Here is a 23,595-nt window from a genome sequence, read left to right as displayed (position 1 = left end):
TGTGTAGCACTGCATGAGGCAAATGGTGGTCATGTGAAATCGATCAATTTGGGCATAATGAATTCATTTCAATTGACTGATTTCTTTATATTAACTGTAACTCAGTAAAATCTTGGAAATTGTTGTTTATATTTTAGTTCAGTGTACTTTGGATGTGGGGCACATTATCAGAAATTACTACATTGACTACATGTTTATACACTCTCCTACTAGAATACCACAGTATAAGCAGACTAATAATAGCGCACAGAAAACAATGAGGCATTGTTGGAGTTTTAAATAAGCTTTGAGTATTTAAAAAAAAACGTATTTGGAAGATAGCGGCATGTTCATGAAGTCCTCTCTGGGCTGGAGGGGAATAAGTGGGAAGAGGGATCCAATGACCGTAAAGGGGAACCCCTTCCCTTGGAGCACTTCTTGGGGGAACACAAACGTTAACTGAGCAACGCTTGGTTTTATTATTTTTTTTGCCTGATTCCGTTTTACCAGATTTCCACTCTCACTCTCAAATTCATACTTATAAAAACAACCAAATTGGATGTGCTTAAACCACATCAGGAGACCACTTTTGAGGTCTGTCAAAAATAGAAGAAATTGCATTTTTGGGTGTAATTACCTTTCAATACAAGTGCGCACCAGCAAGAGAATGTGGTTTGGTTCGCAAGGTTTCTGTAGCGCTCATGTGACTGCAGCATTTTCGAAACAAATGGCCACTGGATTTATACAAATAATCATTACATAATTCTGCCAGGAAGGCATAGGATACTAGTTAACATTTAAATTAGTTTTTTTGGGAAAGCCTTTCCATCTCTACCAGGGTTATCATTAGAATCTTCACTAACGGCTACACAAAGAGTAGAGATACGCATGCAGACGGGCATTCCTGTGGCATCTCAGAAATTTGCAGGAAAAAACAAAAATCACTAATGTATTTTGTTTATGTCTTTAGTTGTAATTTAGTTGACTTCTTGCCAAGTTCAAGTCAAGTTTTTTTATTTTTTTTATATTGTTGAAATCCGTTTGCATTCTCTGCAACACTGATTTTAAATGGGCACTATATAGAGTACCAGTCAAAAGTTGACACACCTACTCATTCAAGGGTTTTTTCTTCTTTATTTTTACTATTTTCTACTTTGTAGAGTAATAGAAGACATCAAAACTATGAAATAACATATGGAATCATGTGAGAAAGTAGCCATCATTCTTGAAAGTAACCACCCTTTGCCTTGACAGCTTTGCACACGCTTGGCATTCTCTCAACCAGCTTCATGAGGGAGTAACCTGGAACGCAATTCAATTAACAGGTGTGCCATGTTAAAAGTTAATTTGTGGAATTTATTTCCTTCTTAATGCATTTGAGCCAACAAGTTGTGTTGTGACAAGGTGGGGAGGTATACAGAACATAGCCCTATTTGGTAAAAGACCAAGTCCATATTATGGCAAGAACAGCTCAAATAAGCAAAGAGAAACGACAGCATCATTACTTTAAGACATGAAGGTCAGTCAATTAGGGGGAAAAAAATCAAGAACTTTTAAAGTTTCTTCAAGTGCAGTTCCAAAAACAATCAAGCGCTATGATGAAACTGGCTCTCATGAGGACCGCTGCAGAGGACAAGTTCCTTAAAGTTAACCGCACCTCAGAATGCAGCCCAAATGAATGCTTCAGAGTTCAAGAAGGCATCTCAACATCAACTGTTCAGGGGAGAATCTGTCCCTTGGTCTGATGAGTCCTTAATTTGAGATTTTTGTTTCCAACCGCTGTGCCTTTGTAGGTGAATGGATGACTTGGTCAGGTTAGTTTTACCCTACTGATGATGGGTTGTTGCAGTATTAATAGTAAGGTAAGACTACCACATCGACATCATACATGAGTTTATGTGTGGTTCCCACCGTGAAGCATGGAGGTGGTGGTGTGATAGTGCTTTGCTGGTGACACTGTCAGTGATTTATTTAGAATTCAAGGCACACTTAACAAGCATGGCTACCACAGCATTCTGCAGCGATATGCCATCCCATCTGGTTTGCGTTTAGTGGGACTATAATTTGTTTTTCAACAGGACAATGACCCAAAACACACCTCTAGACTGTGTAAGGGAAATTTGACCAAGGAGAGTGGAGTGTTGCATCAGATGACCTGGCCTCCACCATCACCAGACCTCAAACCAATTGAGATGGGTTGGGATGAGTTGGACCGCAGAGTAAAGGAAAAGCAGCCAACAAGTGCTCAGCATATATGGGAACTCCTTCAAGACTGTTGGAAAAGCATTCCAGGTGAAGCTGGTTGAGAGAATGCCAAGAGTGCTCAAAGCTGTCAAGACAAAGGGTGGCTACTGAAGAATCTCAAATATAAAATATATTTTGATTTATTTTAACACTTTGTTACTACATGATTCCATTCGTGTCATTTCATAGTTTGGACGTCTTCACTATGATTCTACAATGTAGAAATAAAGAAAAATCCTTGAATGAGTAAGTGTCCCCCAACTTTTGACTGGTACTGTATATCTGCCGTTGATATGGCAATGTAGGAGGATAGAGTACTTTAGAGCAGCCAGGAGCGTGTCTTTGGTAATGGGACGAAGGGCACTCTTTGAAAACAAGAGAAGAACAAGCAAAACAAGCAAAACGCAGGTACAAGCAAAATGCAGGTACAGTAATGCATGTGAATAATGAAAACACATTAGGGGGGAAAAGAACGAAAATATTTCAACGCACGCTCAGTAGACCCTTTAAAAACCCTTTATTCATAGGCTACTTTTGGCTGATGACCAGGATAAAAAGACGCACCTATGTGATGCTGCTAAACCAGCCTTGATTAAGGGGAGGGTAGGCCGTGATTGGTTTTTAAATCAATATAAATGAAAATGGGGGGAAAGCAATCGTTTATCAATATTCAAAAAAGGCACTCGTACATCTGAGCAATCTTTTTTTTACAGGTCATGGTTGAACAAGATGAAGGAAAACGGAAATCGCACACTGCTCTTGATAGTATGTCTGATCTTTAATAAGCTTACGTTTCGGCCTTTATCCAGCTCTGACGAAGGCCGTGAGGCTGATACGTAAGCTTATTAAAGATCAGTGATACTATCAAGAGCAGCGTAATGTTTATCAATATGAAATTCACTGGCCCAAAAGGCACAGCTCTCCTTCCATGGGAACTGTGCATCATGGTTAGATAGGCTGCACTTCCTCACTCAAAATCCATGTCATTATCAACTGCGTTACCGTTAAGACCTGTTTTTTTGTGGCTCTTAAAACAGTCACATTCGCATAGCATGAAATTGTCACTTTTGCCCTCGTTTTTAAGGACACACGTCAAATATTGTCACCCCTCCCACCTCACAATAGCAGACAATTAGCATATGCTCTTTGGCAGGGTATTTTTTTATGAACAACAGAGCCTATAAGAACAAAACTATCATTTAACTGCATCTGTAACTTCTGGCCATGTCCTTGGCTGACAACAATTGAGCTGACAAACTTAGTCTCCTAAGCAGGTAGTGTTAACAACTAGAAAATTGTCAACTCTGCATTTCTCTGTCAAAGTGCACAATTTCAGAAAACCCTCAAGTTTGCCGTGGGGGCAGCTCTCCAAAAGACAAACTACAAGTGTACCTTTGGATTCCGATATCACTATGAGGAAAGCGTCACTGTAGCTTTAACAGACTGGTAGTAGAGCACTGCCTCTTAGCCACGCAGTGTGCAGGATAACATGGCATAATGGACCTAGCCACAGACCAGCCTAACGCAAATTCATTTGGGGGCAGCTCTGCAACTTTTATAGATGAAACAGAAATGCTGCGGTGTATATTGAATTGCTTCATAAACCATTCCCTTCAAAAGGTCTAATGGGCTGCAGGCCGAGTTGCCCAAGGCCCTTGCACTCTGCCCCATCCCTGGTCGGGAACAACCTGTCACATCACTTGACAGGAGTGCTATTGGACAGTTGCTGAATCCCAAAATCAACCCCTAACCCCTGGTTACTCCTGCAGAAATAATCATAGATGTTGTCATTACTGCACCTTGACTTCTAAATAAGCTAGGTTGAGTTTAACATATTGCTAATACTAACTATGAGAGAAACACAACAGAATAGTGGCCGAGTGCCTCTGACCAGAATATCGTCCGCCAAATTCTGTTCATTTTCCAACAAATCCTACATGCAGGGGATTGGGGACTAGAGGTAGATTTGAAATCAGTGTGTGATACTGCTATACTAAAACCCTGTCAATAATCATCTGCATGACTGTTGTTAAAGATATTTAAGGAACACCATTACATTAAATCACTTTAAATTAGATAAACAATTTCGACAAGTAGGCTTGGGCTGTATACCGGGATATTTGGAAATAGCCACGGGAAGGTCTTTTTTAAATAAATTGCAATATTTGTAGATACTTTAAGTAAATACCTGCAGTCAATTTAGACTGCAGGTATAAGTTTAGAGATAAAGTTCATTGCGTTCTTCATATCACCTGTCACAATAACTTCATAACGAAAAATCATTGGTAGTCCCAGTCACGTGGTGTTTGTTAACAAGCACACAACGACAAGATCGGAGCCTTGTGAGTCACACACTGTTGTGCAGCACTCACCAGGTGATCGAGTTAGAATATGGAATTCACAACTAAACGTTTGCCAGCTAGATATCTTATACCTATTAAGTTAACTGTCAAAAATGTACTAACTGCTCTACGGTTTGCTAATTTAGTAGCCAGATGGCGATCTAGCTAAGTGGTTAGCTTCTTCCAAAATCAAGCTTATTTTGGTAACAGCAAAGAATCCCATCCTGGATCAAGAGCCTTGCTGTCTAATATACTGCTCAAAAACATAAAGGGAACACTTAAACAACACAATGTAACTCCAAGTCAATCACACTTCTGTGAAATCAAACTGTCCACTTAGGAAGCAACACTGATTGACAAATTTCACATGCTGTTGTGCAAATGGAATAGACAACAGGTGGAAATTATAGGCAATTAGCAAGACACCCCCAATAAAGGAGTGGTTCTGCAGGTGGTGACTACAGACCACTTCTCAGTTCCTATGCTTCCTGGCTGATGTTTTGGTCACTTTTGAATGCTAGCGGTCCTTTCACTCTAGTGGTAGCATGAAACGGAGTCTACAACCCACACAAGTGGCTCAGGTAGTGCAGCTCATCCAGGATGGTACATCAATGCGAACTGTGGCAAGAAGGTTTGCTGTGTCTGTCAGCGTAGCGTCCAGAGCATGGAGGCGCTACCAGGACAGGCCAGTACATCAGGAGACGTGGAGGAGGCCGTAGGAGGGCAACAACCCAGCAGCAGGACCGCTACCTCCGCCTTTGTGCAAGGAGGAGCAGGAGGAGCACTGCCAGACCCCTGCAAAATGACCTCCAGCAGGCCACAAATGTGCATGTGTCTGCTCAAACGGTCAGAAACAGACTCCATGAGGGTGGTATGAGGGCCCGACATCCACAGGTGGGGGTTGTGCTCACAGCCCAACACCGTGCAGGACATTTGGCATTTGCCAGAGAACACCAAGATTGGCAAATTTGCCACTGGCGCCCTGTGCTCTTCACAGATGAAAACAGGTTCACACTGAGCACGTGACAGACGTGACAGTCTGGAGACGCCATGGAGAACGTTCTGCTGCCTGCAACATCCTCCAGCATGACCGGTTTGGCGTGGGTCAGTCATGGTGTGGGGTGGCATTTCTTTGGGGGGCCGCACAGCCCTCCATGTGCTCGCCAGAGGTAGCCTGACTGCCATTAGGTACCGAGATGAGATCCTCAGACCCCTTGTGAGACCATATGCTGGTGCGGTTGGCCCTGGGTTTCTCCTAATGCAAGACAATGCTAGACCTCATGTGGCTGGAGTGTGTCAGCAGTTCCTGCAAGAGGAAGGCATTGATGCTATGGACTGGCCCGCCCGTTCCCTAGACCTGAATCCAATTGAGCACATCTGGGACATCATGCCTCGCTCCATCCACCAACGCCACGTTGCACCACAGACTGTCCAGGAGTTGGAGGATGCTTTAGTCCAGGTCTGGGAGGAGATCCCTCAGGAGACCATCCGCCACCTCATCAGGAGCATGCCCAGGTGTTGTAGGGAGGTCATACAGGCACGTGAAGGCCACACACACACTACTGAGCCTCATTTGGACTTGTTTTAAGGACATTACATCAAAGTTGGATCAGCCTGTAGTGTGGTTTTCCACTTTAATTTTGAGTGCGACTCCAAATCCAGACCTCCATGGGTTGATAAATTTGATTTCCATTGATAATGTGTGATTTTGTTGTCAGCACATTCAACTATGTAAAGAAAAAACATATTTAATAAGAATATTTCATTCATTCAGATCTAGGATGTGTTATTTTAGTGTTCCCTTTATTTTTTTGAGCAATGTATTTGTTTTGTACATGATGCAAACTGTGTGTAACATGTTTTATTTACTTGTATAACTTAATGATCTGGGCTATCTGTCCTGCAAATACTTGGGTCAGAGGATGGATAAAATGTACGCAAAGTGCTTGTTAGTAGTTAGTTAACATTCTCCATTGGATGTGTACTTGTTAGCATTGCTAAGCTTTGGATTAGAGGATTAATGGGGTTTGAAAATAGCGCCCCTTGTATTCAGTGCCGGTATTAACAAATATCCTGGTATGGAGCAAGGTCAGTATGAAGGTATGACAATCTGGATACCGCCTAAGCCTATCTACAAGAGAAGACAAAGGAGAACATGGGAGGTCAATACATACTCATTCTTCTCCAGGACAACAACGTGCTCTTTTCCCATGGCACTGATGATATAGGACACCTGTAAAAGCAAAGACAACTAGAGTCATTTCAATGCTGGATTTGGATGGACAAACAAAGGGGAGTGGCAGGGTAACTCAGTCATTGGGTGCATTCATTAGTGCACACCGTAGCAAAACATTTTGCAATGAGAAACACGCTGCAACAAAAACAAGCATTTCTTATCGAAAACGTTCAGGCTAGTACCTCCCTGTTTCAGGCAGTTTGCTTTCAATTGGTTCCTAGTGAATGTACCCAGTACTTAGGTGTGTAACCAACAGACCCCAGAGGAATGAAAGCAAGCAAGTAGTACTTGGATGCCTGTCGATGTATAAACATGGGCTATATGACTCACCAATCAAGGCAAACCAAATAAAAGCAAGACCAAAGCTATTTGTAGATGTCTTCAAGATACTGTCATTGAAGCTGAGAAAATAGAAGGCAGCCAGTCAGTCAGTGCCCTCGGTCTGGAGTCAGAATTTCTTAATAGGTTAAATGCTGTCTAGCCTGAAAGGACATTGACAGTGCCTCTGAGGCACTGTGTGTTGTGAAACCCTGTGAAGAGACTAATTTTGACACAGTTATTCCAGTGAATCAGAATCGTCTCTTGGTTACAGATTAATCACTTTCATCGAGGCGCAAACCCTCGAGATGCATTTGAAGGCCGAAAACAGTAAACACTGGTCATCTTGAATGCTCCACCAACAATTTAGTAGTTCTTGTTTTTTTGAAACAGTGTTTTGGTCAATAGACCTTCATCAGGGTTTACAGAGGCTGCGTCCCAAATGGCACCCCATCCCCATTCCCTACATAGTGCACTACTTTAGACCAGGACCCATAGGGCTCCGGTGAAAAGTAGTGTACTATATAGGGAATAGGGTGTAATTTGGGAAGCAGCCTCAGAGGCATGACAGATGGTTGAACTGTGTAATTGTGCCACTAGTCTCTGACCTTTCAATCATGACATTAGGAGGCTGCAGAGAGGAAGACCAGTTGTAACTGGAGGCAGATTAGTTAGTTTAGTTCTGCTGATGCCAGTCAGTCAGTGCAAGCGTGTGTGCTTGTCTGAGTGAATGAGTGAGTGAATTAGTGACAAAAACATATCTTTCCTTGTTGACAGAGGTAGATGAGGTTGGGGTAGGGCAGGGAGATAAGGCCAAAATACAGTATGGTATTTTTCAAATATGATGGTATTTTATGTTTTTGATTAATAAAAGCTCTAAATTTGCTTTATGAGTAGTGCGTGACCCTACAGTGGCAACATATTCTAAATGATTTCAAAATGGGTCTTTCTCCATTCGGATTGTTTTATACTGTTCAATTCAACTTCAATCTAAAATAATTTCCTGCATTTCCATCAATTTCTGCACTCACTTGAAACCATTTCCACACTGCCACGATATGGGCAAAAATACTAGGCCTTAGTTTTAAACAAATGTTGCAATTGCGATTTAGATCAAAACACTTGGGTGAACTTATGTAATCATGGAAATATGTTTATTTTAATTCTATAGTTAAAATATAAATAATGGTGGGCACTTTGATTAGTGTTGTTTGACATGACAACAAATGAAAATACCATGGGCGAGTTATTGTGACAGGGTAGGCTCCAAAGTGATGTTCAGTGTTTCCTAGGGGACCCTATAAATATTTGGCCAAATTAAATCTTTATTTACATAGCCAACATATTCATGCTTCGCCTATTCCTCTTTGATTTAGAAGATACTGTTGCACAAACAACATGCTGATTTAAGCCTCCACCAGTACTGGTATCAGGCTGTATTAGCTAGTTACGTTTGCTCTGACACAGTACTTTTATTAGCTAGTTAGCTAACTAGCGATTAGCATTAGTGGCTAACATGATTTAGCTTAACTTGCTAAGAAAATACAAACTTGTTGTTTGCAGGAGTAAGAAACACAATCTAATATTGTAATTATAGAACGCTTATGGATTTATATTGTCATCGACATTGTTGCATTGACCATGCAGAATGAAATAATGTGTCTCGTGGTCAAGCAACAACAAATGCACTCCTTGAGTGACTAGATCTCTGTGTGTGTGTGTGTGTGTGTGTGTGTGTGTGTGTGTGTGTGTGTGTGTGTGAGAGAGGACTCAAGTAGTGGAGTAACCTCTAACAATGGACGTTACACACAGCGTATCACATTTAACAAACCAAACATTAAAATACCGTTATAGAAGGTGAAGTAAAAACCCAAACCGGTCTGTGCATAAATACCAGTATATAGTAAAATACAGTATACTGCCCAGCCCTAGGTTGGGTGTAGGGGACCAATAAAGACAGGGCCAGGTCTGCAGCTGTCAACTTGATTCACTGGCCTTGTATTTACTTGGAAGACCGTCATTGTAAAAACAAAATCTTAACTGACTCGCCAGGTTAAATAAAAAAAATATATACATTTTTTAAAATACTCTAGAAAACAGGAGAAAAGCCCTTGTTTGTTTGTGCCATATAGCAGGTGTGACATGAGGTGGAGGCTAACCACAGGTGTTGGTGCTTTTTCAGACTCCTCCTACCCCCCCATAGTGTGTAGGCATCTGTTTCTCACAGATGGTTCCTGTGAAAAATCCGCAGCACGGCTGGTTGGAGAAGTTTTGGCATAGGCTAGAGGTGCTCTGGACAGGTGTTCTAAATGCTGTCAATTCCATGTCAATTCCATTGCTTCAGCCATTTTGAGGCTGACTGACATTCCCCTAGCACTGTCTAGCACTCCCCCCCCCCCCCCCCCAGTGCCTTCTAGTCCCAGGATAACTGAGGCCAACACCCATCCATCCATCCACACACCACAGCCAAAAACTGATATTCACCCTCTCATCTTCAACCACCCAGGGTTTATGACTGCAATGCCTTGAGTTAGCAAATTCACCATATTTTAAAGAGTGGGAAGAGATAGACAAGATGACAGAGAGGGTAGAGAGAGAATGTGTCACAAGGCAGTAGGCCAGGTTCGAACTCATGCCGACCACTAGAGGCTAGACCATCCAAGCCATGCAAATTAATAAACTCCAGTCACTTATGTAAGGGTGCACATACACTACATTTTAGTCATTTTTAAGAGTGACTTACAGGAGGAACTAGGATTGAGAAACTAGGGTTAAGTGCCTTGCTCAAGGGCAGAGATTTTTCCCCTAGTAGGCTCGGCGATTCAAAGTCCAAGGTCCACAAAGAAATGAGAGCTCTTTTGTCTGAACACACCCTCAAAACGTTCACACTCCTTCATATGGAATTCTCACATTTCACCCACTCCTCAAAGTCTCTACGAAAGGGGGGGGAGGGGGGGGCTGTCTGTTTGGAAGGCAACATGCTCCAACACGCTATCCAGGAAGGAAAAGCAGCTAATACACAACCATAGTAAAAACTCTGGTTCATCCACTGTCTTGAGAGTCTAGAACATAAAACCAGCGACTCCCAGAATTCGAAGATGTGACATCACAGACAATCTACAAACAAAATGTGGAGGATGGCTTTTCAGAGTACAAATACTGTAGAGTTATTTCTTATTCAGAGTTTGAGGTCAGAGTGAATAGGAAGTGGCAGTGGGCTACCTAGAAATATTACCACGCTGACATTTCCTGCCAGAGTTGTTAGAGAGCTGGAGAGGGAGAGACAGGGATCCCAAAACAGGGAGGGAAGTCAGGAGGAAACTAACTCACTATCAGCACCACACACACTGATAAACGCTGACAGCAAGGACTGAACAGCAGCAACAATGCTTTCTCTCTGTATGTATTGCCGTGGTTTACCTGGTTAGAATCTGAACTATCCATGTCTCTCCTCTGCTTCCCAAAGCGCTTGGGTATGGTGACTTCATATGAGGAGAACTGCGAGGTCTGATGCGATGCTGACCCTACAAGAGGAATAACACCATTATGACTGTTATATTGTGCATAGTATTGCAATAGATCATCAACAGACAGTTACATTAGTAATTTCAGAGGACCATAACAGTAGTCAAGGAGCAGTGTGGTATCAAAGCAGTCATACCTTAGAAATACCACTACATTGCCAATGTGAGAAATATTTTTCAGTCTACGCTACTGTATATGGTCATGTTTATAGCAAATCATTTATATTCATTCAACTGCTACGTGACCTACTGAGGCTTTGTGAGTGAGAGGGAGAGACCACTGTTTCACTGGAGGCTTGAGGTCAGGGCAAAGAGCAGGGGAAAATACAGGCATCTTCCATCCCCCTCACAGTCAGGAAAACTGCTCTCTGAAGATATGAGATAGAAGTGCTGATGATGCTAACCCCACAGTCTCTCCGGCTGCCCGACGTCAAGCATACGTTTGGGCCTGGTTGCCAACACTGCGCTGGCTCACAGCCTGGCCCCTCCTGTGTGAGTGTCCTTCCCAAACACAAAAGGACAACTGACTCTTTTACTTCTTCTCACCTGAGCTGCCTTGTGGGGTGGCCTATAGAGAATGAGTCGTAGAACAAATAGTACTATAAATATTTGCTCAAACTTAACATCTAGCAAATTTATTAATTATTCTTTGAGTCGAAAAACAACAGATTATATAGTAGGCGTCGACCATGTCTGGTTTGGGGAAAATATTGGTAGATCGTCATCTTAGTTCGGGATGAGAGCAATCCTACACGGAGATACATTTTGTGAGAGATGGACAACAAACAATTACAATCTCTTCAAACAGTGGCCAAATCATTTTTGTTGTAGAGATTAGCAAGAAAATAGGCATTCTTTCGTTTATTCTGTCACCTGGCTTGTGGGGGTCATTGGTGTTTCCTGAAAGGCTAAATGGAAGGAAAATGCCACACAATCCCATAGGGCTACATAATGTACAGTAGAGTCCCAACACTCCGTTCAAGGAAAGGCTAAACTCACTGACAGGGAAAGATGTTTGTAATTAAACAGTGACGCATATAAGCAGCTGAGCCCCTAGGACATGTTGCTCAGTTTACAAAAAATACTGGTGGATAACAAACATGTGCATAGGGCCTACAAACATGAAATAGGGACTATTATCTGACATATCCTATTAGTTAATGTTAGGCCTAGATGCTGTTTTCCAAACTCTCCAGGTTATATGACAACATAAAAGACAGTGGGTTGTGTGTGAACAGCAGACAGGAATATGATGAGCCTGGTCAACAATAACATCACTGTCTCTTTGGTTCTTTTGTCTAGTAAAGGCCAATGGGTGTGTGGAGATGTAACTGTGTAGTGAAACTCCGCCTGTCACACTTTCCATGGAGTGTCACCTCGTTGCTTCAACCCACACGAAGCAACGGGCCAAGGTTCCGGTCTAGGATCACGGTTTTGACTGCTCCTACAGTCTTGCGTCGGTACTGCACTTTAACTGATGCTCAGTCTAGAAAAACCATTTCCATAGATGGCCACATAGTTTGACTTCCCCATCTTAATAGAAATGTTCTTATGTATATTTTGTGCACAAAGGTGATGACTAGATTTATTCCCCATCACTCACAGCCAAATATATTAACATTTGATAATCAGCCCCAGGCTGTGTCACAACCAGCAGTGATCGGGAGTCCCATAGGCCCAGCGTCGTCCAGGTTAGGGTAGGGTTTGGTCATCAATGTAAATAAGAAAGTTAACTGGCTTGACTAGTTAAATAAAATAAAAAGTTAATGTCTGCCATGTTTTTGGACAACGGAATGTTATCACTGTTCACGCTGCTCCCTGTGCACATTGAGTGCTAGTGCATGTGAAGTTGTTTATATGCAACCCGGATATAGCCGGTCCCTGAATCGGCATACGCAATCGAGAGTAGACTACGTTGAAAACAATCTCCAGTTCTTTATACCTCAGTGGGTTGGAGGGGATGGTGAGGTCTGTGTTGACGAGTAAAAATGGCAACCTTGTCACATCCTGTTGGAGTGTACATCTGTGCTGGATTTTGGAACAATCTACATCTCAATTACTCAACATCCTTACAGGTTTTGAAACGATCAAGTTGCCCAGACTGGTCTACTATGGTTGCATCTTGGACAACAAAAAAACTAAACAACCAAGGTCGATGTAACATACAGTAAGGGCTTTGTCCCTGCTCAACAAACACACACTTACATAACCACAACATGCCATTAGGCTTGGTTTATTTGTCACAGAAAGGGGACCTTCACCATTAAATTAATTTTCCTGGCTACGGCCAAACTCTACACCACACCCATGAACGTTAGTTTCTTCTCCACAATGAGTATTGATCTAGGTACCTCCGACACTTCAAATGTGAACACTTTGGGGCCATCTGGTTGGTTCAGAAACCAATGGGTTAGGCCAGAACACGTGGGTAAAGCGATGGTTTGAAAATTTGTCATTGGCTTTGATACTCTGATTGGTTAGACAATCCAATCGCTGATTACTTTTTTTTTTTATACATCACCCCTCGTCACCACATACAACTTCAATGATGGCAGTCTAACACAGAACCCAAACTGGCTGCGCGGTGCGCCATCGTCCATAAATGTATTTTGTCCCCCCACACCAAACGCGATCATGACACGCAGATTAAAATATCAAAACAAACTCAACCAATTATATTAATTTGGAGACAGGTCGAAAAGGATTAAACATTTATGGCAATTTAGCTAGTTAGTTTGCACATGCTAGCTAATTTGTCCATTTTAGCTAGCTTGCTTTTGCTAGGTAATTTGTCCTGGGATATAAACATTGAGTTGTTATTTTACTTGAAATGCACAAGGTCCTCTACTCAGACAATTAATCCACACATAAAACGGCCAACTGAATCGTTTCTCGTCATCTCTCTTCCTTCCAGGCCTTGACTTTTGACTTTATATTGCGATTGGCAACTTCCATAAATTAGGTGCATTACCGCCACTGACCTTGTTCGTCTTTCAGTCACCCACGTGACTATAACCAGTGAGGAGATGGGAGAGGCAGGACTTGCAGAGCGATCTGCGTAAGAAATAGAACTGATTCTATTTAAGCCCTTGGCAACGCAGACGCTGGTTGGCGCGCATGAGCAGTGTGGGTGCAAAAATTTTATGATATAGATTTCTACATTTATTTTGCAAAGTGACGCGAGCAATGTAGTCAGCCTGTAAGTCTAAAGTATGTAGCGAACGACAGAGCAGCGGAAGAATAAAGTGTGAGCCGTCAAGCTATAAATGAATGCCTTGCATCTAGGAAATTAACAACTGTATGGTAGGCCGATTAGCTCTCTATATCATCACAAACACTGACCCTACACACCTCCAGTCCCTGCTCACTCCGGTGCCCATGCCATCTGTCCATCCAATGATATTATCTGATTTGATTGATACTTTTAGGAAACACTGTCGCAGGAAAAACTAATAGCTGAAAACTCCCATGACCCACCACCACTTCCTGTTGAGGATGCATCCCAAATGGCACCCCACTCCCTTTAAAGTACAATACTTTTGACCAGAGCTCTCTGGACCCTGGTCAAAAGTAGCACACTATAGGGAAGAGGGCCATTTGGAACACGTCTCAATGGGCATAGTCGTGTCTGGCTTTGAAGCAAAAGTGGCATTAAGTCCGCAACAAATGAAATAGGCACATTTAGGATAATATTGAGACGGATAATATTGAGACGGAATATAATATTGAGACGGATGTAGGCTAGACAGAAGATCCGATCCGCTTGCTTACAGCTGCACTAGGTTCAGACAGGCCTCCTGTTTAGATTAAGACACTGCGGAGCTGGCACTAGACATGGGACAATTCAGGTATATTTTCTGAGCCATTATCCCCCAGAGAAGATTGAACGACGGCAGTTCTGGAAAAACAAGCACTTTGTCATCATGCTAAGTAGCAGAATCCACAGCAGCCATTTTTGGAATGGCACTAGAACATAGCGTTGAACAACAAAAGGATAGTCAGCCAATCAAAGACATTTTATTTTGACATTTCCACAGATGTAGTCCGCATGGAGCCTGATTGGCTGACTATACTTTGTAGATCAACCCAATGTTTTAGTGCAGGGGTCTTAAACATTAGCCAAAAAAAATCCATGTCTTTTATCATCAGGTGAATGATGATAGCAAGGAGAAGTAATCAACATATTAAAATGAATAGATTTGGTAGACAGTGTTGGGGAAGCTACTGTAAAAATATAGTTTAACAAGCTACAAATTACTTCACACTGGAAGAAGTTAAGCTACACTTAAGAAAATATACTTTAAAAGTTTTTGAAAAAGTAGTTCACTACATCTAAACTGTTTTGTGATAAATTCTTAAATCTAAAACTGAAATATCAAAGACTATAAATTGCAATAACAGATCACACTGGAATAAGATGTTAAAATAATGTGTAATTAAGCCTATTAAAACACAAACTGTTCCAAGTGACAATTAAGCAGGGCTGAAGCAGTTTAAACAAAGGTTAGCCATGTGTTTGCAAAAATGTATGTCCAAGTCAAGAAAGCGTACCAGCAGCACTTGCCACACTGGTAGCCTATTCGCAGGTGCTTTTTCAAAGCCTTTGTCAGTCACTCCAGTGAGTAATTGACTCCAATGAATAATTTGCTCAACATTATGGCAGAGAAGATATTCCCTTTTCTACTGTAGGTATGGAATTCAAAATGTTTTAATTCAGTTGTTGATAGCAATATTCATTAAAAAAAACACATTTTCTTGTGAACCCCTAGCCCCCGGTTAAATACCCCTGTTCTAGGGCCATTACAAAATGACTGCTGTGGCATCTGCTACTTAGCATGAGGACGAAAAGTAGGGTTGGGAGATATGGCCTGAAAATCCTCAACATTTCTTCCAACTTACGGGCAAATCACAATATATTTAGAGTACCAGTCATTCAATTGTTTCTTTATTTTTTACCATTTTCTACATTGTAGAATAATAGTGAAGACATCAAAACTATGACAAACACATACGGAATCATGTAGTAACAAAAAAAAAAAAAGTTAACCAAATCAAAATATATTTTAAACTCTTCAAAGGAGTCACCCTTTGCACACTCTGTTATTTCATAGTTATGTCTTCACTATCATTCTACAATGTAGAAAATAGTAAAAATAAAGAACACATACAAGGATTTAAAACTTTTGACCAGCAGAGTGTGTATATAGAACCAGCATAGATTTAAGTATGAATTGGATTGAGCAATAAAAGCCCCACCTTTATTCCGTAGGCTTGGATCTGCACTGTGCAGCTGTTGCAAGAGCACATTTTTCACTGGCTGTCCACTGTTTTCAAAAACAAAGATTGATAGGCAGCTTAAACTTCTTGAATTCAACCCATTATTGGGTTCAAATACACATTGAGATTTGTGAACAGCCATCCACAACAACCACAATCCGTAAGGCGCAAATAGCTAAATGAGAGAGCAGCAGAGTGATTCACATCAATGCGCCATGTAGATATCAATATGAAGTGATATCAGTATCGCCGTAGACTACACCATTGCAGTCATCCTTACCTCAGAGTTTATTCAAGTTGGATCATCTTTGGATGCCGACAGCAGTCGCAACTTTGGAAGACATAGCTTGGACTGTAGCCTACAAAAGCCTATAACTGTTATTTTCCTGTAATCCATCAAACCCATTTGGTGCGTCATCATAGTGGTCTCTGACTTGTGGTAAGACTTTCTCAGGTGGAACAAACTTAAACTTGCACCTTTTTTCAATGCTAATTTGAATGTCATTGAGAAAACAGAATTTAAAAGTAATCCTCTAGTTTTTCAAAAGTATTTGTAATCTTATTACAATATTTTTTGCTGGTAACGTAGTTACCGTTCTTTGGAAATCCGTTACTCCCCAACCCTGATGCTCCTAACAGTACTTAGTAACGCAATGCTGTGCGCAACAAGCTGAGCATTGATTTTCCAGAATCAAGGTTCATTGATACTCTTGTTTTAGTAGTATGCTCTGCACACAATGAGTTGTGTGACATAAAAAGGTATCGTTAGAAAGGTTAACTTCCATTTTACAGTAAAATAATGTCTCAATGTGCTTCAGTGTCCATATGACCGATTATGTTAGACCAAACCTCAAATAGCAAGTTGAAACAGCTTGTCAGAGAGGAAGAATTCCTCTCATCATTGTTGTTGTGAGTGGCAGGGACTTGGTGTGTGCGTGTAAACAGAGAGGAAGAGGCAAAGCGAGAGGTTTCACTCTCCCTAAAATCTTTCCAAAACAATCCCAATGCATTTATATGGGTTTATTTTAGACCTAAGCTTGTCGCCTGCCTTAGGGACAACAATTCCCATTGTTAGGGCGGAGACATATGCATCTCATCATTATATACAGATACCTCGTGTAAATGGGAAGGTACACACAGCACAGAATGAGTGAAGGAGATAAGACATCACGAGTGGGAAAAAATCAAACTATAACAGCGTTAATTCTTGCAACACAGGCATTTGGAATACCATGAAAAAACAAATTCTAATTAATCTAAGTAATTCAATATAAATCGCCCAGCCCTAACAAAGAGGGAAGTACATGTTTTTACGTTTTCCGACCAATATCTGGCGCCATCTCCACTGTGTGTTAATCTAAACAGGAGGCTTGTTCAAACCTAGTGCAGCTGTAAGCAAGTGGGTTGGATATGCTGGCTAGATGTAAGTCCTTATAAAAGGTGGTAAGATGGTTAAGTGTGTACACAACCCTGTCCAGTCCAACATAGCAAGCTTGGTAATATAGGCCTAAGTGCTGACAGTAGCCTACAGACTCTATTGAAAGTGGACTAATATTACACCTGACCAAGATAACTGTTGAAAATGTTCACTTGTGGGAGTTTGTTAGCTATATCAGGGGTCTTCAACCTTTTCTTTTCCAGGGACCCCCTCCCAGGCAAACCGGCAACTCAGGGACTGTATCACACTTCAGCAAAAACATTAATGTTTCCAGTCTTGTCTATACAGGTGAATGACAATGGCAAGGAGAAGTAACTAACATTTTAAAAATAATAGATTTGGTAGACAGTTGGAGAAATATATATAGTTAACCAAGCTACCAATTACTTTACACTGGAAGAAGATACGCTACACTATATATAGTTTACTTTGTTTCTTTGAAAAAGTAGTTCACTACATCCAAACTACTTTCTGATAAATTATCATATCTAAATCTAAAATAAATTACATTGACTATGAATTGCAATAACAGATCACTCTGGTGTCAGGTGTTAACAGAATGTGTAATTAAGCCTATTAAAATACAAACATGGTTTCAAGTAACAATTAGGCAGGTCTGAAACCCAAAAATAAAAAGGAAATTGTCTACTCACCCAGATCTTATTTTATCAAAACAAATAGCATGCAGTTCCAGTATTTAGCTACACCAATACAACATAAAATGTATTAACTACTGAAAACAATTGCAAGATTTGAATTTAGTTCAACTAACACCAAGCTACTGCAAAGTGTAGTTATATTACAAGTTGAACTACATGCAGTTTAGTACTACAACACCGGTAGACAGTTTATTTTGACCTCCCCCATAATTGGAATTGGAAGTGTAAACTAACATATCTTTCTAACTAATAGACTAACTCAAAACACATTTTCACTGAGAGCAGCTGTTTAAACAAAGGTTACCCATGTGTTGCCAAAAATGTATGTCCAAGTCAAGAAAGCTTACCAGCAGCACTTGCCACACTGGTAGCCTATTCACAGGTGCTTTGTCAAAGCCTATGTCAGATACTCCAGTGAGTAATTGGCTCAAATGAGGATAATTTGCCCAATATTAAGAGTTGATAAATAAAGTTGACATTATTAGAAAGATATTATCCTATTTTCTACTGTATGTATGCAATTCAAAATAGTTTTTTTCTGTTATTGCTAGCGATATTCATAAAAACATTCAAATAAAATATTTTTTGCGGACCCCCAGTTGAATACCCATGAGCGATATGATTGGGTTTATGAGGTTTCAAAGCTTTTGATAGCCTTGGGCTACTATAATTGTACCAATGACACATGGCAATACTCATAAGGCCTTGGTGGTTAATTAAGGTGTTACTAATATAAAACAGCAGTGTAGTTTAAAATAACTTGATTCCACTAATTAGGGACTTTTCTTTTAAAGGTGAAACACCAATTCCACTATTGTTGCTCACGCTAATGTTGTAACCAACAACACACTGGTCAAATAATGACGTCTAGGAAGTAGAAAGCTCATGGTAGCGTAGTTAGCACTTCTATTACTAGACTGGGCCAACTACTTCCATTACTAGACTGGGCCGTGTATCTGTCTGGATTGAGAAAACATTCAAAGCACGTGCAGGGATGTAGTTCAATTGTGTGCAACTGCAGCCCGCAATTCGGGGTGCTCCTGCATGTGGGCATTTATGAATCTGCAGGAACACCCCCTCGCGCATCCCATTGGTTCCTTCATAAACTCTCCGCCTCGTGCACAACATCTTCATGCTGGTGTGACACTTTTGAATGTGGATCGAAAGGGAAATAAAAATAACATTCACCACCGTGTAACGGAGTCCTCTTTGCTAGCGATACCGATAGACAGAGTCCTTCGCTCCCGCTTTCACAGGACTAATGGAAAACAGTGCCCGAAAGGCGGAGACGAAGGTCACCCTCTTCCGGTCGCCCCCTGCCTCTCGCTAGTACAGCAGGCAGGGGCAGGAGCGACACTGTGTGCTAGCTTACTAGGTAACTAGCACACGGTGTCTCCCCCGCTTACCGCTAGCTACGCAGGTATACAGGAGGCACGGGCGACACGTGAGCTAGCTAACAGTACTAGCAGACAATGTCACCCTCGCCCCCACCTGCTGTGTACCAGTGTCCTCCTTGGGAGTAGTTGGCTAAGTTAGCACAATATCTTTCGCTAGACAGTATGTAGTAGATATAGGTAGTTACCGTCTTGTCCCCCCTCCCCCTCTTCTGAGGTGTATCAGCGGTTGGCATCCAACATTATGCTAATGGTGCATTAGCGTCATCTACTGTAGTGGACCGTCCATGTACTGGTGTCATAGCTTAACAAGTTACCAATATTAGTATAAAGAGGGGTTCCTACAGATGCAGGAACGCCCCTAATAGCGGGCTGCAGTTGCACCCTTCTCATATAGTTAGCCAAATTCTAGAATCCCTCTTGCTACATAGTAGCGGTCGTTACCACATTAACAAAGTAATAAACCACGACTTAAAATTATGACCCAAAAGCAACATTTTATATATACATTTTTACGATAGACAATTTGGACTTTGTGACTGGAAACCTAGAATATCCGAGAAGGAAAGCCGCTCGGGCTATGTTGTAGCCGTTGCTCGCTATAATGTAACGTTCACTCACCCTCGCTGCAGTCGCCAAGCCCATTGAGTAAAGCGATGACACAAATTGCTTTAAAGCACGGATGGGACAATAACGGCATACCCATGTTTATCTAATTGTCAACAAAATATTGAAGTAGGGATCTTCTTATCCAGGCGTTGCCTTCCAAGCAATTACGAAGTGCCTTCTCCACATTCTGTAAAAATCCTTTAGACAATTACCTTGCCATATCGTAACAACTATTGCTAGCTCACCAACAAGCAACTGCTTTACTGCTGCTGGCTTTGGCTCTTTTCAGACGATAGATCTAGCAGGATCGCATGATCAGTGACTATAATAGTGAACAATAATACAGATTTACTAATCTTTTTTAATCGAGTTTCGTTTTAGATCAAATGAGTCCTAATGTCATATCCAGTAAACCCGAATAGAATGGATAAAACAGCGCATGCGTGTTGATGCGTCAGACTTTGTAGTGCGGTCGTCACTAGCTGCCAGCCAGTAAGTCATATATCCCTCCCATTTATAACCCATAACGCTGATCTCAAATGAAGACCAAAAAGTATGTTTTTTCTTGAATTTTTACGATATACAATTTTGACTTTGTGGCTGTGTTATCTAGTGGAAATCCCTAAGCGTGTACCAACCAAAATAACATAGCTCGTCTGTGACAGTTGCATGCACTAAATTATGCACTCCTACGTGCATACTATAACGTTACGAAAAGCACAAATATAACTACTATTAAAGGTTTAGGTAACAGTGATCCTGGAGTGTCGCTGGCACTTGATATAACCAACCTGAAAAACCAGGTGTGCTGAATTTAGGCAATTAGAGAACTGATCAATAATCAATAAGCCCAGTTTGTCTGGTGCGTTGCTTAGTTGGAAGGAAACTGCAATACATGCGACACTCAAGGAACAGGGATGCCTACCACAGAAATATCTACGTGTTTAGTAGGATCAGTTCTTTATTGCTAGTCCCTTGAACTCAGCCAATGGCTGAGCAGAGCAGATGTCAGAGACATTTTGTGATTCTCCTGCCGGTTTCCACTAGATAACACAACCACAAAGTCTAATTGGCTACAGAAATGTACTGTTTGGTGAGGTTTAAAATCAGATTTTAAGGAGATCATTTGTAGAAATGGGCGGGGTTTAGCATAATTATGACTTGTGGCAATGTTAACTAGTGAAGTCCTTCTCTGCCTCCTTTTTTGTCTTTATTTATTAACAAACATTAACAAAACAAAAGAGGAATAGTCACATGCTAAAACGCATACATAACATTTGTCACATTGTCAGGAATCCTACACAAACAAATCATATTAAATTAATAATACTACAGGTTGATTGCCTTGTTTTTCATTTTAGTTAAAGTAGTCCCATATTGTTTAAATTCATTTACAAAGTGAATCAGACCATTTGCATTTGTGAATATGAAATGTACCCATTATTATTAGCAGTTGAAATAAATATACATCCTTATCAATATCAGAATTTCTGAAATAAATCATCAAAACAATTAAATTGTATATGTTCTGTTTTCTTTATAACAAAGTTGTGTATATCAATCCAAAAATTCTACTATAAATATAGAAATCACACAGAATCAAAATTCAGCTTGACTCTTTCCTAACAGGTTTCACAGGATACATTTTATGTAACATTTTAAATGAAACTTCCTTTACCTTGTTACTGATACCATATTTTTTAGGAATCTTCCATTCTTTAGTCAAGTGATTTTTTCTTTTTTTCTTTCATCTTTATTTAACCAGGTAGGCCAGTTGAGAACAAGTTCTCTTTTACAACTGCGACTGGCCAAGATAAAGCAAAGCAGTGCTACAAAAACAACACAGGGTTACACATGGGATAAACAAGCGTACAGTCAATAACACAATAGAAAAATCTGTATACAGTGTATGCAAATGAAGTAAGGAGGTAAGGCAATAAATAGGCCAATAGTGGCGAAGTAATTACAATTTAGCAATTTACACTGGAGTGATATATATGCAGATGAGGATGTGCAGGTAGAAATACTGGGTAGCAAAAGAGCAGAAAAACAAAATCAAATATGAGGATGAGGAAGATAGCTGGTTGGATGGGCTATTTATAGATGGGCTGTGTACAGCTGCAGCGATCGGTAAGCTGCTCTGACAGCTGACGCTGAAAGTAAGTGAGGGAGATCTAATTCTCCAACTTCAGTGATTTTTGCAATTCGTTCCTGTCATTGGCAGCAGAGAACTGGAAGGAAATGCGGCCAAAAGAGGTGTTGGCTTTGGGGATAACCAGCAAAATATACCTACTGGAGCATGTGTTACGGGTGGGTGTTGCTATGGTGACCAGTGAGCTGAGATAAGGCAGAGCTTTACCTAGCAAGGACTTATAGATGACCTGGAGCCAGTGGGTTTGGCGACGAATATGTAGCGAGGACCAGCCAACGAGTGCATACAGGTCTCAGTGGAGGGTAGTATATGGGGCTTTGGTGACAAAATGGATGGCACTGTGTTAGACTGCATCCAATTTGCTGAGTAAATTGACATCGCCGAAGTCAAGGATCAGTAGGATAGTCAGTTTTACAAGGGTATGTTTGGCAGCATGAGTGTTTCAAAATAGGAAGCCTATTCTATTTTTAACTTTGGATTGGAGATGCTTAATGTGAGTCTGGAAGGAGAGTTTCCAGTCAAGCCAGACACCTAGGTATTTAGAGTTGTCCACATATTCTAAGTTAGAACCGTCCAGAGTAGTGATGCTAGTCGGGTGGGAGGGTGCGGGCAGCAATCAGTTGAAAAGCATGCATTTCGTTTTACTAGCATTTAAGAGCAGTTGGAGGCCATGGAAGGAGTGTTGTATGACGTTGAAGCTCGTTTGGAGATTTGTTAACACAGTGTCCAAAGAAGGGCCAGATGTATACAGAATGGTGTCGTCTGCGTAGATGTGGATCAAAGAATCACCAGCAGCAAGAGCGACATCATTGATATATACGGAGAAGAGAGTTGGCCCGAGAATTGAACCCTGTGGCACCCCCATAGAGACTGCCAGAGGTCCGGACAACAGGCCCTCCGATTTGACACACTGAACTCTATCTGAGAAGTAGTTGGTGAACCAGGTGAGGCAGTCATTAGAGAAACCAAGGCTGTTGAGTCTGCCGATTAGAATACGGTGATTGACAGAGTCGAAAGCCTTGGCCAGGTCAATGAAGACTGCTGCACAGTACTGTCTTTTATCAATGGAGGTTATGATATCATTTAGGACCTTGAGTGTGGCTGAGGCACACCCGTGACCAGCTCAGAAACCAGATTGCATAGCGGAGAAGTTACGGTGGGATTCGAAATGGTCAGTGATCTGTTTGTTCACTTTGCTTTCGAAGACTTTAGAAAGGCAGGGCAGGATGGATATAGGTCTGTAACAGTTTGGGTCTAGAGTGTCACCCCCTTTGAAGAGGGGGATGACCGCAGCCGCCTTCCAATCTTCAGGAATCTCAGACGATATGAAAAAGAGGTTGACAGACTAGTAATAGGGGTTGCAACAATAGCGGCAGATAATTTTAGGAAGAGAGGGTCCAGATTGTCTGGGAATTAGTGCTGC

At 41.3% G+C, this 23,595-nt stretch overlaps 1 protein-coding gene across 4 annotated transcripts in view; it reads right to left on the bottom strand.

Moving 5' to 3' along the window:
* Positions 1-20,575, bottom strand: part of adam9 (ADAM metallopeptidase domain 9) — a 77,948-nt gene extending 57,373 nt beyond the window's left edge. The window contains exons 1-3 of one of the 4 annotated variants that reach the window (XM_021606717.2): positions 20,033-20,575; positions 10,540-10,643; positions 6,740-6,798 (exon numbers count right to left, since the gene is read on the bottom strand). In XM_021606717.2, coding sequence (XP_021462392.2) covers positions 6,740-6,798; positions 10,540-10,643; positions 20,033-20,117 — 248 coding nt within the window. In that variant the 5' untranslated portion in view covers positions 20,118-20,575. Of the gene's footprint in view, positions 1-6,739; positions 6,799-10,539; positions 10,644-19,599; positions 19,684-20,032 lie in introns of those variants that run through there. The other 3 variants (XM_021606716.2, XM_021606718.2, XM_036980388.1) reach the window with 3 other exon arrangements.
* Positions 20,576-23,595: the final 3,020 nt, after the last annotated feature.

The sequence above is a fragment of the Oncorhynchus mykiss genome, chromosome 6, assembly GCF_013265735.2.
Source record: "Oncorhynchus mykiss isolate Arlee chromosome 6, USDA_OmykA_1.1, whole genome shotgun sequence".
Taxonomy (NCBI): domain Eukaryota; kingdom Metazoa; phylum Chordata; class Actinopteri; order Salmoniformes; family Salmonidae; genus Oncorhynchus; species Oncorhynchus mykiss.
The sequence above is the reverse complement of the archived record's forward strand: the minus strand, read 5'-3'. Positions and strand labels throughout refer to the sequence as shown.